General features: G+C 46.1%; 2 protein-coding genes across 2 annotated transcripts in view; one reads left to right on the top strand and one right to left on the bottom strand.

Moving 5' to 3' along the window:
* The window catches only part of LOC144487606 (uncharacterized), a 42,910-nt gene extending 33,512 nt beyond the window's left edge, over nt 1–9,398 (bottom strand). The window contains exons 1-3 of the mRNA XM_078205694.1: nt 8,748–9,398; nt 7,397–7,440; nt 5,504–5,622 (exon numbers count right to left, since the gene is read on the bottom strand). Coding sequence (XP_078061820.1) covers nt 5,504–5,622; nt 7,397–7,440; nt 8,748–9,398 — 814 coding nt within the window. The remainder of the gene's footprint in view (nt 1–5,503; nt 5,623–7,396; nt 7,441–8,747) is intronic.
* A 2,132-nt stretch (nt 9,399–11,530) lies between these two features.
* Nucleotides 11,531–13,928, top strand: LOC144487605 (uncharacterized). The gene is made up of 2 exons (XM_078205693.1): nt 11,531–11,620; nt 13,401–13,928. The coding sequence occupies exons 1-2, from the start codon at nt 11,531–11,533 to the stop codon at nt 13,926–13,928; spliced, it is 618 nt and encodes a 205-aa protein (XP_078061819.1).
* The last annotated feature ends 1,541 nt before the right edge of the window (nt 13,929–15,469 follow it).

Genomic DNA, 15,469 nt, shown 5'->3' with positions numbered 1-15,469 from the left:
GGGGCTGAAAGTGAGGGATGCATGGATGGGGACTGCAATGCACGGCATTGCAGAGGTGGGGTGGAGCAGGGTTTGAAATGTGTATACTTCAATGCCAGGAGTATTCGCAATAAAGTGGGTGAACTTGCAGCGTGGATCAGTACCTGGGACTTCGATGTTGTGGCTATTTCAGAGACATGGATAGAGCAGGGGCAGGAATGGATGCTGCAGGTCCCGGGGTTCAAATGTTTTAGTCGAAGTAGGGAAGGAGGTAGAAGAGGGGGAGGGGTAGCATTATTGGTCAGAGATTGTATCACAGTGTCAGAGAGGAGGTTTGATGAGGACTTATCTGTTGAGGTAGTATGGGCGGAGATTAGAAATAGGAGAGGAGAGGTCACCCTGTTGGGAGTCTTTTATAGACCTCCTAAAAGTTCTAGAGAGGTTGAGGAAAGGATTGCGGAGTCAATCCTGCTTAGGAGTGAAAGTAATAGGGCAATTGTTATGGGGGATTTTAACTTGACTAATATTGACTGGAATTGTTATAGCTCTAGCTCGTTAGAGGGGTCAGTTTTTGTTCAAAGCGTGCAGGAAGGTTTTTTGACTCAGTATGTAGACAGGCCAACTAGAGGTGAGGCTATATTGGATCTGGTGCTGGGAAATGAGCCAGACCAGGTGCTAGACTTGGAAGTTGGTGTGCATTTTGGTGATAGTGACCACAATTCGGTTACGTTCACCTTAGTGATGGAAAGGGATAGGCATGAACCTCGGGCCAGTGGTTTTAGCTGGGGGAAGGGTAATTATGAGGCTATTAGGAGAGAATTAGGAAACATAGGTTGGACTAGGAGATTACAGGGACTGGGAACGTCCGACATGTGGAGTTTTTTCAAGGAGCAGCTACTGCGAGTCTGTGATAGGTATGTCCCTGTCAGGCAAGGAGGAATTGGTAGGGCTAGGGAACCGTGGTGCACCAAAAAAGTTTCTTTGTTGGTTAAAAAGAAAAAGGAGGCTTATGTTCGGATGAGACGTGAGCACTCGGGTAGTGCACTAGAAAGCTTTAGATTGGCTAAGAGGGAGTTGAAGAGCGAGCTTAGAAGGGCTAAAAGGGGACATGAGAAGACTTTGGCGGATAGGGTTAAAGAGAATCCTAAGGCGTTCTATAGGTATGTCAAGAACAGAAGGTTGGTTAGGGCAAGTTTAGGGCCAGTTATAGATGGCAGAGGGAAGTTATGTGTGGAACCGGAGGAGATTGGTGAAGCATTGAACCAATATTTCTCTTCGGTGTTCACGCAAGGGGACATGAATATAGCTGAGGAGGACACTGGGTTGCAAGGGAGTAGAATAGACAGTATTACAGTTGATAAGGAGGATGTGCAGGATATTCTGGAGGGTCTGAAAATAGATAAATCCCCTGGTCCGGATGGGATTTATCCAAGGATTCTCTGGGAGGCAAGAGAAGTGATTGCAGAGCCTCTGGCTCTGATCTTCAGGTCGTCGTTGGCCTCTGGTATAGTACCAGAAGATTGGAGGTTAGCGAATGTTGTCCCATTGTTTAAGAAGGGGAACAGAGACTTCCCCGGGAATTATAGACCGGTGAGTCTCACTTCTGTTGTCGGCAAGATGTTGGAAAAAATTATAAGGGATAGGATTTATAGTTATTTGGAGAGTAATGAATTGATAGGTGATAGTCAGCATGGTTTTGTGGCAGGTAGGTCGTGCCTTACTAACCTTATTGAGTTTTTTGAGAAAGTGACCAAGGAGGTGGATGGGGGCAAGGCAGTGGACGTGGTATATATGGATTTTAGTAAGGCGTTTGATAAGGTTCACCATGGTAGGCTTCTGCAGAAAATGCAGATGTATGGGATTGGGGGTGATCTAGGAAATTGGATCAGGAATTGGCTAGCGGATAGGAAACAGAGGGTGGTGGTTGATAGTAAATATTCATCATGGAGTGCGGTTACAAGTGGTGTACCTCAGGGATCTGTTTTGGGGCCACTGCTGTTTGTAATATTTATTAATGATCTGGATGAGGGTATAGTTGGGTGGATTAGCAAATTTGCTGATGACACCAAAGTCGGTGGTGTGGTAGACAGTGAGGAAGGGTGTCGTAGTTTGCAGGAAGACTTAGACAGGTTGCAAAGTTGGGCCGAGAGGTGGCGGATGGAGTTTAATGCGGAGAAGTGTGAGGTAATTCACTTTGGTAGGAATAACAGATGTGTTGAGTATAGGGCTAACGGGAGGACTTTGAATAGTGTGGAGGAGCAGAGGGATCTAGGTGTATGTGTGCATAGATCCCTGAAAGTTGGGAATCAAGTAGATAAGGTTGTTAAGAAGGCATATGGTGTCTTGGCGTTTATTGGTAGGGGGATTGAATTTAGGAGTCGTAGCGTTATGTTGCAACTGTACACAACTTTGGTGCGGCCGCACTTGGAGTACTGTGTGCAGTTCTGGTCCCCACATTACAGGAAGGATGTGGAGGCTTTGGAGAGGGTGCAGAGGAGGTTTACCAGGATGTTGCCTGGTATGGAGGGGAGATCCTATGAGGAGAGGCTGAGGGATTTGGGATTGTTTTCGCTGGAAAGGCGGCGGCTAAGAGGGGATCTTATTGAAACATATAAGATGATTAGAGGTTTAGATAGGGTGGATAGTGATAGCCTTTTTCCTCTGATGGAGAAATCCAGCACGAGGGGGCATGGCTTTAAATTGAGGGGGGGTAGTTATAGAACCGATGTCAGGGGTAGGTTCTTTACCCAGAGGGTGGTGAGGGATTGGAATGCCCTGCCAGCATCAGTAGTAAATGCGCCTAGTTTGGGGGCGTTTAAGAGATCCGTAGATAGGTTCATGGACGAAAAGAAATTGGTTTAGGTTGGAGGGTCACAGTTTTTTTTTTTTTTTTTTAACTGGTCGGTGCAACATCGTGGGCCGAAGGGCCTGTTCTGCGCTGTAATGTTCTATGTTCTATGTTCTATGTTCTATGAAGTGAATTCTTTACATGAACCGTCCAGGCCGGTGCAGTTACCAACTTGCAGTTTGGCTGATCAGCTCAGATTTTCTGCAGCATTTCATCGATCACCGTGTGATTCCTTTCACAGAGTCCATCTTTCAGCTGCTGTGTTCCTGACCAGAATGTTCATGTGTTCACACACGTCTCAAAACTCATCATTCAGAAACGGAGCTGGTGCCACAAAGTCTGACCATGTTTCATAGGCACCCATCGGATCATCTTTCTTGTAAATCACATCAATGAAACCTAATAAAAGATCCAAACCTTGATCAGTAGCCCACTGAAGGACATCCAGCTCAAAAAATACTTTGTTGCTGATTTTCCTTGTGTTAGGAAGTGACAATGCCAAGGCCAGATCTTGTTTCCTCCTTGATCGGGATGTAACCCGTGTCCACATCGCCACTTCATTCTTCCACTGGTTGTATGGTTCAGACTCCGAGAGCATCAGCAGGTAATCAGACCCTGACAATTCCCACTGCCTTTCACTCATTTCTCACAAAAGCTGCTGGGATTGGAAGCTTCTGTCTGAAATATACTTTCCTTTATTTTCCAAACTTCACCATTAGACAAACATTCCCTGTTACCATGTTATAATCCCGACAGTCTTATAGTGAAGGAAGAAATTGGAGCTAATCTTTACTTGGAATATAATTAACTCCTAACTCTTTATACATACTTTCTTCATACACACTCCTATAATTATCCAATCAATGCCCTCTATCTACATATTTAAACAGATTTGATACAATTAACGCCCATAGTCAGGGCAGGGACCCGGGTTCAATTCTGGCCTCGGGTCACTGTCTGTGTGGAGTTTGCACATTGTCCCCATGTTTCATTAGTGACAGACAGCATGGTTTTGTAAGAGGGAGGTCGTGCCTTACAAATTTGGTGGAGTTTTTTGAGGAAGTGACAAAAACGGTTGATGAAGGAAGGGCTGTGGATGTCGTCTATATGGATTTCAGTAAGGCATTTGACAAAGTCCCACATGGCAGGTTGGTTAAGAAGGTTAAGGCTCATGGGATACAAGGAGAAGTGGCTAGATGGGTGGAGAACTGGCTTGGCCATAGGAGACAGAGGGTAGTGGTCGAAGGGTCTTTTTCCGGCTGGAGGTCTGTGACCAGTGGTGTTCCGCAGGGCTCTGTACTGGGACCTCTGCTATTTGTGATATATATAAATGATTTGGAAGAAGGTGTAACTGGTGTAATCAGCAAGTTTGCGGATGACACGAAGATGGCTGGAATTGCGGATAGCGAAGAGCATTGTCGGGCAATACAGCAGGATATAGATAGGCTGGAAAATTGGGCGGAGAGGTGGCAGATGGAGTTTAATCCGGATAAATGCAAAGTGATGCATTTTGGAAGAAATAATGTAGGGAGGAGTTATACAATAAATGGCAGAGTCATCAGGAGTATAGAAACACAGAGGGACCTAGGTGTGCAAGTCCACAAATCCTTGAAGGTGGCAACACAGGTGGAGAAGGTGGTGAAGAAGGCATATGGTATGCTTGCCTTTATAGGACGGGGTATAGAGTATAAAAGCTGGAGTCTGATGATGCAGCTGTATAGAACGCTGGTTAGGCCACATTTGTAGTACTGCGTCCAGTTCTGGTCGCCGCACTACCAGAAGGACGTGGAGGCATTGGAGAGAGTGCAGAGAAGGTTTACCAGGATGTTGCCTGGTATGGAGGGTCTTAGCTATGAGGAGAGATTGGGTAGACTGGGGTTGTTCTCCTTGGAAAGACGGGGAATGAGGGGAGATCTAATAGAGGTATACAAGATTATGAAGGGTATAGATAGGGTGAACAGTGGGAAGCTTTTTCCCAGGTCGGAGGTGACGATCACGAGGGGTCACGGGCTCAAGCTGAGAGGGGCGAAGTATAACTCAGACATCAGAGGGACGTTTTTTACACAGAGGGTGGTGGGGGCCTGGAATGCGCTGCCAAGTAGGGTGGTGGAGGCAGGCACGCTGACATCGTTTAAGACTTACCTGGATAGTCACATGAGCAGCCTGGGAATGGAGGGATACAAACGATTGGTCTAGTTGGACCAAGGAGCGGCACAGGCTTGGAGGGCCGAAGGGCCTGTTTCCTGTGCTGTACTGTTCTTTGTTTGCGTGGGTTTATTCTGGGTGCTCTGGTTTCCTCCCACATTCCAAAGATGTGCGGGTTAGGTTGATTGGCCATGCTAAATTGCCCCTTTGTGTCAGGAGATTAGCAGGGTAAATATGTAGGGTTATGGGAGTGGAGCCTGGGTGGCATTGTGGTCGGTGCAGACTCGATGGGCCAAGTGACCTCCTTCTGCAATGTAGGGATTCTATGATTAAAAAGAAAAGGTCTCTAATCGGTGTGAACCTGCTGGTGTGTCAGCAAGTTGGATGACTGATTTAAACTTTCCCTGAACTCAAAGCAGGGGAATGGCCTCTCCTCAATGTGGACTTGCTGGTGTCACAGCAGATTGGATGAATCAATGAATCTCTTCTCACACACACAACACATTAATGGTCTCTCTCCAGTATGAATACATTGGTGCATCAGCAAGTTGGATAACTGAGCGGATTCCTTCCCACACTCAGAGCAGGTCAGTGGCCTCTCACCAGTGTGACCACATTGGTATTTCAGCTGACTGGATGACTCAGTGAATCTTTCCCAAGGAGCAGGTGAATGGCATCTCCCTGTTGTGAATTCACTGGTGTGTCAGCAGGTTGGATGACTGAGTGAATCCCTTCCCACACACGGATCAGGTGAATGGCCCCTCCCCAGTGTGAACTTGCTGGTGTGTCAGCAAATGAGATGACCGTGTGAATCCCTCCCCACACTCAGCGCAGGTGAACAGCCTCTTCCTGGTGTGACTGCGGTGACTCACCTGAAGAAGGGGCTTGGAGCTCCGAAAGCTTGTGTGGCTTTTGCTACCCAATAAACCTGTTGGACTTTAACCTGGTGTTGTTAAACTTCTTACTGTGTTTACCCCAGTCCAACGCCGGCATCTCCACATCATTAGAACCTTCTGAAGCAGACAGAACACCATTTCTTTATACACGCTTTCTTCATACACACTCATATAATGATCCAATCAATGCCCTCCATCTGTACATACTTCAATTCAATTCTAGACTGAAAGACCAATGATATTCAGGTCCCTTTGAATTGAGTGAATGTGTCAGGTCTTGACGTGACGTTTGGTTTTGAGATTTCTGTCTGCAAATCTTCTCCTTCTCAAAACCTGTAAAAGGAATTTACAAAAGTCATCCCTGTCAGTACGGGAACAAAATTCAGAATTCACAATTTCATTTTTAGTTGCACATTCTTTCTGGACTTGTTCACCAAAAGCTGTAAATCTCAATCTCATACATTATCTCTACTCTTAAACTGCTGTACCTCATATATACCCTCCCAATTCTTGTGAAGGTGCTGATTGATTCTGACTGACAGACCCATGCTCACTGCTTCCTGACCTGGAGAACTAAAAACTTTGATGCAGACGGCTAGACTAAATGCAAAACATAGGTACAGATTCTGGAGGAAAACATGTGTTTAATCAACACTGCTGCATTACTTGATCAGAGATTGTCAGAGAGGACTTGATCAGAGAGGTCGGGAATGTAGCCCAATCCATCACGCAACCCAGTCTCCCATCCATTAACTCTGTCTACACTTCCCGCCGCCTCAGCAAAGCAGCCACCATAATTAAAGACCCCACGCATCCCGGACATTCTCTCTTCCACCTACTTCCGTCGGGAAAAAGTTACAAAAATGTGAGGTCACGTACCAACTGACTCAAGAACAGCTTCTTCCCTGCTGTCATTAGACTTTTGAATGGACCAGCCTTGCATTAAGTTGACCTTTCTCTCAACCCTAGCTACGACTGTAACACTACACTCTCTCATTTCCTTCTCTATAAATGGTATGCTTTGTCTGTATAGCGCGCAAGAAACAATACTTCTCACTGTATACTAATACGTGACAATAATAAACAAAATCAAATCAAAAAATATTTACGACCATTTCATTAATAACTTTATTAAGGTACGGAGTGTTCACAAACACAAACTCACTGCTTATGAGGAAGGTGGAATTAGAGATGATCCAAGATTTCAACTGAACTGGCTGGACAATTGGAGGAAATAATCTTGTGAGATACAGGGGAACAGCGGGAGAATGGGACTGACTGGATTGCTCTACAGAGGGTCAGCACGGACTCGAATGGACATATTCTGTGCTGTAATGGATCAATGACTGGAAAGGTATGTCACGACAGTGCTATATTACAAACTTGAAATCACAATAAATGAAATTTATCACAGAACCATAAATAATATATCTAATAGGTACCTAAAAGCAAAACTAGACATAACTCTGTGCTACATAAAATGAGTGTCCCACAAAGAATCATAAATTTACACCAAAAATACACATACCTGTCATACCTTATTACTTTGTCCCCTTCAATGTCAGCCATTTCCTGGGGAAACCAACCCTTTAATCATGAACATTAGGAAACAGACCATCCTTTTAACCAGACAAATAAATGTGTCAAGCTGAGGGAGCAAAGGATGTCAATGTCTTTAAGAGAGAGAGAGAGACCTGGGCCAACCTTTCCAGAGTCTGCAGCCTCCCTGGATTCACTTCCTTTCCCTTCAGTTGCTGCAAGTCCCCAATTTCCCCCAGAATGAGAAAAGAAATGGAAAGGGGGAGAAAAGAAAGTGTTTTACTCACAGATGTGGCTGAGAGACTGTGAGTGCACGAGAGAGAGAGAGACTGTGAGTGCGCGAGAGAGAGAGAGAGACTGTGAGTGCGCGAGAGAGAGAGAGACTTTGACTGGCTGCACTCAGTAAAACCATTGTCCTACAGAATGCAGGCTCCGTCTAACTCATCCCATCAAACTCTGCTGTATCTTGCCGTTGGCTGAAGTTTCACAAAACGTATTCTAAAAGCAAACTGCATCCATTTTATAATTCAAAACACATGTTTTAAATGAGGAATACTTGTTATTCAGTTAGAGCTGTCTTTTATAATGACAGCTCTCGTCAGTGCTTTAAGATCATTCACTCTTAAGTCAGTATTGTGTTAAAGTTCTCAAACATTGTTTGCTATTAGCCTAATTTAGCCCCACTACACTCAGTCTCCACATTTCCATGGTTTCTCCCCAATGTAACTTTTTTTATTCATTCATGGGATATGGGTGTCGTTGGCTGGCCAGCATTTATCGCCTATCCCTAGTAGCCCGAGGGCAGTTGAGAGTCAACCACATTGCTGCGGACCTGGAGTCACATGTAGGCCAGACCAGGACATTACAGAAGGAAATCTCCCCGACAACTTTTTCAACAATCAGCAATGGTTTCAAGGTCATCAGTAGATTCATAGTTCCAGATTTTTCTAATTGAATTCAAATTCCACCATCTGCCTTGGATTTGAACCCAGGTCCCCAGAACATTAGCTGAGTTTCTGGATTAATAGTCTAGCGACAATACCATGAGGCCATCGCCGCCCCTCTCGATTGTGATTGTGAACAGTGGTGTCCTTTCATGTTCAAAATTCTCTGCTTTTCTGGTTATGATCAATTGTGCGACTCCATCCAATCCTAATCTGATGTTTTGTGTGAGTTTCCTGACCCCTAATCCACCTCTTCTAAGACCAATTATGTTAACACCTATTAACAGAGCTGGAGCTATTTTTCAATTCTGCAGAAAAAGATCCAAATGAACATGGTTCAGTCTGAATATGGATGACAGCAAAATCCAATCACAATAGTTACTTGTGAATTCGCTGGTGTCTCAGCAGCCTGGATGAGGTAATGAATCCCTTCCCACACTGGGAACAAGTGAACGGCCTTTCCCCAGTATGAACCCGTTCGTGATGTATCAGCGTGGATGACTGCTTGAATCCTTTCCCACACACAGAGCAGGTGAACGGCCTCTCCCCAGTGTGAATCCGCTGGTGTTTCCGAAGGTGAGATGAGTGAGTAAATCCCTTCCCACACTGGGAGCAGGTGAATGGCCTCTCCCCAGTGTGAACTCGTTGGTGTTTCAGCAGATTGGCTGAGTGAGTGAATCCCTTCCCACACTGAGAGCAGGTGAACGGCTTCTCCCCAGTGTGAATTCGCTGGTGTAATGCTAGTTTGGATGATTGATTGAATCCCTTCCCACACACAGAGCAGGTGAATGGCCTCTCCTCAGTGTGAATTCGCTGGTGTATTGCTAGGTTGGATGACTGATTGAATCCCTTCCCACACACAGAGCAGGTGAATGGCCTCTCTCCAGTGTGAATTCGTTGGTGTTTCAGCAGCTGGGATGAGGTAGCGAATCCCTTCCCACACCAGGAGCAGGTGAATGGCTTCTCCCCAGTGTGGCTGCGCCGATGAGTTTCCAGCTGTGATGGAAAATCAAATCCCTTCCCACAGTCCCCACATTTCCATGCCATCATCCGTTTGTGACTGCAATAACAGTCTAAAAGGCCCGATGAGTGATTGAAGTCTTGTCCACACACACAACGTGCGTACAGTGTCTCTCAACTGTGAACAGTGCATTTTTCTTCCATGTTCAAAATACAATGACATTCAGGTTCTGATAAATTGGTGCCGGCTCCATCAGATTCTGATGTGATATTAGGTTTCAGTTTCCCAGCTGCAAATCCTCCTTTTTTGAAAACCTGTGAACTTGATTTAAAACAGGAAAAAGGGAATGAGAGAGAACCCACAAAAAAACAAATCCATCAGTGTGAGTGCAGGACAGAAATTCCCCCCATTCTCTCCTCCTGCTCCAGGGTCAGTAAAGTGAGTTAAAGATGATTCTCATTAACAAACCCATTGCTGCATTTCCTTCCTGAAGCCACATTTGTCCAGTGGGGCCTGGCCCCGGGAGAAAGCGCTGCAGCTGCCGTTGTGTTGGGTGTTGAGGCGGTGCCGCTAGTTCCTTATTGGGGGTGTTGAAGCCTCCACTGGGTGTGTGGAGCCTCCCCTCCCACCCACTGCCCCTAACGCTGCCTCCGCTTATCCGCCTCCTTCCCGCCTGAAGATCAGACAAACAAGCGCCAGTCCCTGGACATGAGCCGCACTGCGCATGCCCCACGTCACAATGCCCAGGGACTGGTTGGCGGCAGCTCTGGACCAATAGGAAAAGGGGGCGGGCCTGGAGGAACGAGCAGGAGCGGCTGGTCCTCCAACCAATCGGAGTGAATGAGGGGGTGGGATCTTAAGCATGCGCAGTAGCGCAGTAATGGCGACAGACAGACGGTTTTTATTCGAATCCACAAACGGTACAAGGAAAATTGCGGGACGCGGGGACGGTGGATCTGGCGGGTGGGTGAAGAGTTTTTGTAAACATGTTGTTCAGGCCCATCCCCAAAAAAGGATTTTATGTTTCGCGCCGAGCGGGGCCGTAAAGTCCATTGTTCGGCTCGGGTTAACGGCTGCCATCTTTATTGGAGGCAATGAGCAGCAGGGCTCATGCGTTCCGCCATCTTTGTAGGGGGCAAAAGTGTCAATGAGTGGGAGGGGCTTGTTCCCCATTGTTCAGAATGGAGACAACTTGTCCATCAAACTGCATCAACCCTCTGCCTCGGGTAATCTGACCCTGGTTTTTACACAGAGCCAGATGTTTAATTGATCAGGCAAAGTGGCAACATAACAAGGAAAGGAAGCAAATTCTGCTCTCCAGATCCCACTAATTATTTTAAATTTTAATGCTTATCTATTAGTCACAAGCAAGGCTTAGATTAACACTGCAATGAAGGTACTGTGAAATTCCCCTAGTCGCCACACTCTGACACCTGTTCAGGTCAATGCACCCTAACCAGCACTTCTTTCAGAATGTGGGAGGAAACTGGAGCACCCAGGGGAAACCCATGGAGATGCGGGGAGAATGTGCAATCTCCACACAGACATTGACCCAAGCTGGGAATTGAACCCGGGTCCCTGGCGCTGTAAAGCAGCAGTGGTAACCACTGTGCTACCGTGCTATTTGGAGGTCCTGCCCAATATGTCCAAAGATCTCCGCTTCAGTTCAATCTCATGAAGACCCGTGGCAGAAGCTCTCAACGCTGAGTAGACATCATCCTCAAATTGAGGAACAGATAACAGCAACTGGCAATGCGCAACAGGGCATGATTTTGATTTAATTGGATTTATTATTGTCACATGTACTGGGATACAGTGGAAACTATTTTTTCTTGTGCTATATTTGCAAAACATACCGTTCATAGAGTACATAGGGAGAAGGAAAGGAGAGGGTGCAGAACATAGTGTTACAGTTGTCGCAACGGTGTAGAGAAAGATCAACTTAATATCCCATTCAAAATCCGAAGACAGCAGGGAAAAAGCTGTTCTTGAGTCAGTTGGTACATGATCTGACTTTTTGTAACTTTTTCCTGACAGAAGAAGGTGGAAGAGAGTATGTCCAGATACGTGGGGGCCTTGATTATGCTGGCTGCTTTTCTGAGGCAGTGGGAAATGTAGATGGAGTCAATAGAACAAAATCTGCCAGAGTCACTGTATTCATCAAAACCTAAATGAACGTATGTCTGTGAAAAAGATTCAAACATGTGTGAGACTGGAAATGGGGAAAAGCAATGTCATGGAGGGATTTGAAAAGAAAGATGAGAATTTTGAACTGAGTTGCTGCTCAAACGGGAGCCTGTGTAAGTCAGTGAGTCATTGAGATTCAGTGCAGAGATTTGGATGAACTCTAGTTTATCACAGCTTGAATGGAGGCTGGTCAGGATGTGAAAAATCGTCAAGTCTAGAGGTTATAAATGAATGAACGAGAGTTTCAGGAACATGTATTTGGACCAAGTCGAGTGATGGGAATTAGATTTAGGGTGGCACGGTGGCACAGTGGTTAGCGCCGTTGCCTCACATCTCTAGGGACCTGGGTTCAGTTCCCGACTTGGGTGACTGTCTGTGTGAAATTTGCACATTCTCCCTGTGTCTGCATGGGTTTCCTCCGGGTGCTCCGGTTTCCTCCCACAGTCCAGAGGTGTGGATTAGGTTGATTTTCCATGCTAAATTGCCCTTTAGTGTCCTGGGGTGCGTAGGTTAGAGGGATTATTGGGGTAAATATGTGGGGTTACGGGGATGGGCCGAGGTGGGATTGTTGTCAGTGCAGACTTGATGGGCTGAATGGCCTCCTTCGGCACTGTAGGGTTTCTATGAGATAGAAACTCATTCTTGGAGGTGGCAGAGATAAATGGTCAGAAACTCAGCTGGCAGCTCTGAAGAAGAGTTATAGGGACTCAGAACATTAACTCTGTTTCTTTCTCCACAGATGCTGCCAGACCTGCTGAGTTTATGCAGCATCTTCTGTTTTTATTTCAGTTTTTGCTTTTATTTCAGTGAAATAATTTTCGATCGTTGCAAACAGTCTGGTTCAGCCTCAAACTGTTGTCAGGGAGAGGGATGGAGTCAGTGGGTATGGAGTAGAGTTTGTAGTCGGGTCTTAATCTTCCCAATATTTAAATAGAGGAAATCTTTGTTAATCCAGTGCTGGATGTCAGACAAGTCAGGGTGGTGTGTGACCTGAATGAGAACTTGGAGTTGCTGCTGTTCACATACACTTGCTACCCTGACTCTTTGAGGTGCCAGAGGCTGAGATCGGGGAAATTCTCTCAAAGTTCTGGCAGAGGTTTAGATACATACAATCCATCACCTTCACTCATTCTGCTCCCAGCTCTCTGTCTCTCTTCTCTCGAGATCCAGACTATGTGAAAGGTTCACTTCCCTGAAGGATATTAGTGAATCAGTTGGTTTTTTTATAACAATTTAGCAGCTTTCATGGTCATATTTTCCTCGTGCCGGCCCCACAAATTGCCAGATTCATTCAACTCTATTTCACAACCTGCCTTTGTGTTTTTGTGCGTTCTCTCACTCCCTTTTTTCTGTTTTGAATCAATTTCACAGAGTATTGGAAAGGTTCGCAGGCAGGAAAGTCAAACCAATCACCACATCACAATCTGCCAGAGTCACTCGATTCATCAGGACTTGAATATCATCGGCCTTTGAAAATGGAAGCAAAAAGAACCGTTCACGCCAGGGAGAAACCATGGGAATGTGGGGAATGTGGGAGGGGATTCAGATCCCCATCTGAGCTGGAAACTCATCGGCGCAGACACACCGGGGAGAGGCCATTCATCTGCTCCAATTGTGGGAAGCGATTCATTCAATTAATTTGCCTTCAGAGACACCAGCGACTTCACACCGGGGAGAGGCCGTTCACCTGTTGTGTGTGTGGGAAAGGATTCACTCTCTCATCCCACCTGCTGAAACACCGGCAGGTTCACGAAGACAAGAGAGAGTTTAAATGCTCCGACTGTGAGAAGAGCTTTAAAAACCCACACGCACTGAGGGAGCACCAGCTCATTCACACTGGGGACGCACCGTTCAGCTGCTCACTGTGTGGGAAGAGGTTCAGGACATCTCCCCACCTTCAGACACACCAACGAGTTCACACTGACAAGAGACCTTTCAAATGTCCAGAGTGTGAGAAGTATTTCAAAGGTTCTGGGGATCTGCAGCACCATCAACGTGTTCACACTGAGGAGGAACCATTCAGGTGCTCTCACTGCAGTACTGGGTTCAAGCAAGCATCTCACCTCACTGCACACCAGCGCACTCACACTGGGGAGAAGCCGTTCATCTGCTCCAAGTGTGGGAAGGGATTCGCTCAGTCCTCCAACCTGCTGACACACCAACAAATTCACACTGAGGTGAGGCCGTTCACCTGTTCTGAGTGTGGAAAGGGATTCGCACGATCATCCCATCTGCTGACACACCAGCGCATTCACACTGGGGAGAGGCCGTTCACCTGCTCCGAGTGCGGGAAGAGATTTACCAACTCATCTGCGCTGCTGACACACCAGCGAGTTCACACTGGGGAGAAACCCTTCACTTGCTCCATGTGTAGGAAGAGATTTAATCGATCATCCAACTTGGTGAAACACCAGAGAGTTCACAATTGACTGCACTGCTCTGATTCTGCTGTTGTTCATCAGATTCAGGACTGAACCTTGTTCATCACGACACTGGGGAAGTGTTGATGATGTTACTGCTAACTACAGTAACTGGGCTGGAGCTGATAGAACTTGCATTCACATGGCACCTTTCACAACCTCAGGACATCTCTGTGCACAGTCAGCCTCCACAAACAGCAATGTGACAATGAGCAGTGATCAGTTTGCAGTGAGATTGGGAGAGGGGTAATATTGGTCTCACCAGGGTGAACTCCCTGCCCTCCTTCCAAATAGAAGCCGTGTGATCTTTCATCTCTGCCTGACAGAGCAGGTGGGGCCCTTGGTTTAACATCCTCATATTAGTGAAGTGAAGAGCCTTAATTCTGAGACAATTGAAGAATAAGCAATTAAACAATAGTTGTACTTGTCAGGCTGGTAATATAACCTGGAACACAAAGGCTGTAATTCTTTATTATTATAAATAATGTGATTTTAAGTACACTGGTCATAAATCATGAGAACTGTCAAATTATGTTTTCCAGCCAATCTAGAAAAATAAGGTAGAGCTCACAAAACATTTATGTCTTTGACAAGTTACATTCAGTTGGGGAATGAATGGGACTTTACTCAAGCTGTCTCATTTATTGTACGAAGACATCAGGAGATAACAAAGAACAGTACAGCACAGGAAACAGGCCCTTCAGCCCTCCAAGCCTGTGCCGCGCATTGGTCCAACTAGATCATTCGTTTGTATCCCTCCATTCCCAGGCTGCTCATGTGACTATCCAGGTAAGTCTTAAACGATGTCAGCGTGCCTGCCTCCATCACCCTACTTGGCAGCGCATTCCAGGCCCCCACCACCCACTGTGTAAAAAACATCCCTCTAATATCTGAGTTATACTTCGCCCCTCTCACCTTGAGCCCGTGACCCCTCGTGATCGTCACCTCCGACCTGGGAAAAAGCTTCCCACTGTTCACCCTATCTATACCCTTCATAATTTTGTACACCTCTATTATGTCTCCCCTCATTCTCCATCTTTCCAGGGAGAACAAGCCCAGTTTACCCAATCTCTCCTCATAGCTAAGACCCTCCATACCAGGCAACATCCTGGTAAACCTTCTCTGCACTCTCTCTAAGCCTCCACGTCCTTCTGGTAGTGTGGCGACCAGAACTGGACACAATACTCCAAATGTGGCCTAACCCGCGTTCTGTACAGCTGCAACATCATACTCCAGCTTTTATACTCTATACCCCATCCTATAAAGGCAAGCATACCATATGCCTTCTTCACCACCTTCTCCACCTGTGCTGCCACCTTCAAGGATTTGTGGACTTGCACACCTAGGTCCCTCTGTGTTTCTATACTCTTGATGGCTCTGCCATTTATTGTATAAATGGATGCTAGAGGTGCCAGGGGCCAATCAGACAGTTAAGTTAATCAAATATAGATCAACACTGAGGCTAATTTGAGCAAATGAGAGTTGAGGGGGTAAAAATAAAGGTTTTGAGTGGCCACTCTGTTAACATATTATCCACCTTGTCTGATTAT

The sequence above is a fragment of the Mustelus asterias genome, unplaced genomic scaffold, assembly GCF_964213995.1.
Source record: "Mustelus asterias unplaced genomic scaffold, sMusAst1.hap1.1 HAP1_SCAFFOLD_917, whole genome shotgun sequence".
Taxonomy (NCBI): Eukaryota; Metazoa; Chordata; class Chondrichthyes; order Carcharhiniformes; family Triakidae; genus Mustelus; species Mustelus asterias.
Note: the sequence above shows the minus strand (reverse complement) of the source record. Positions and strands in the feature narration are given on the sequence as shown.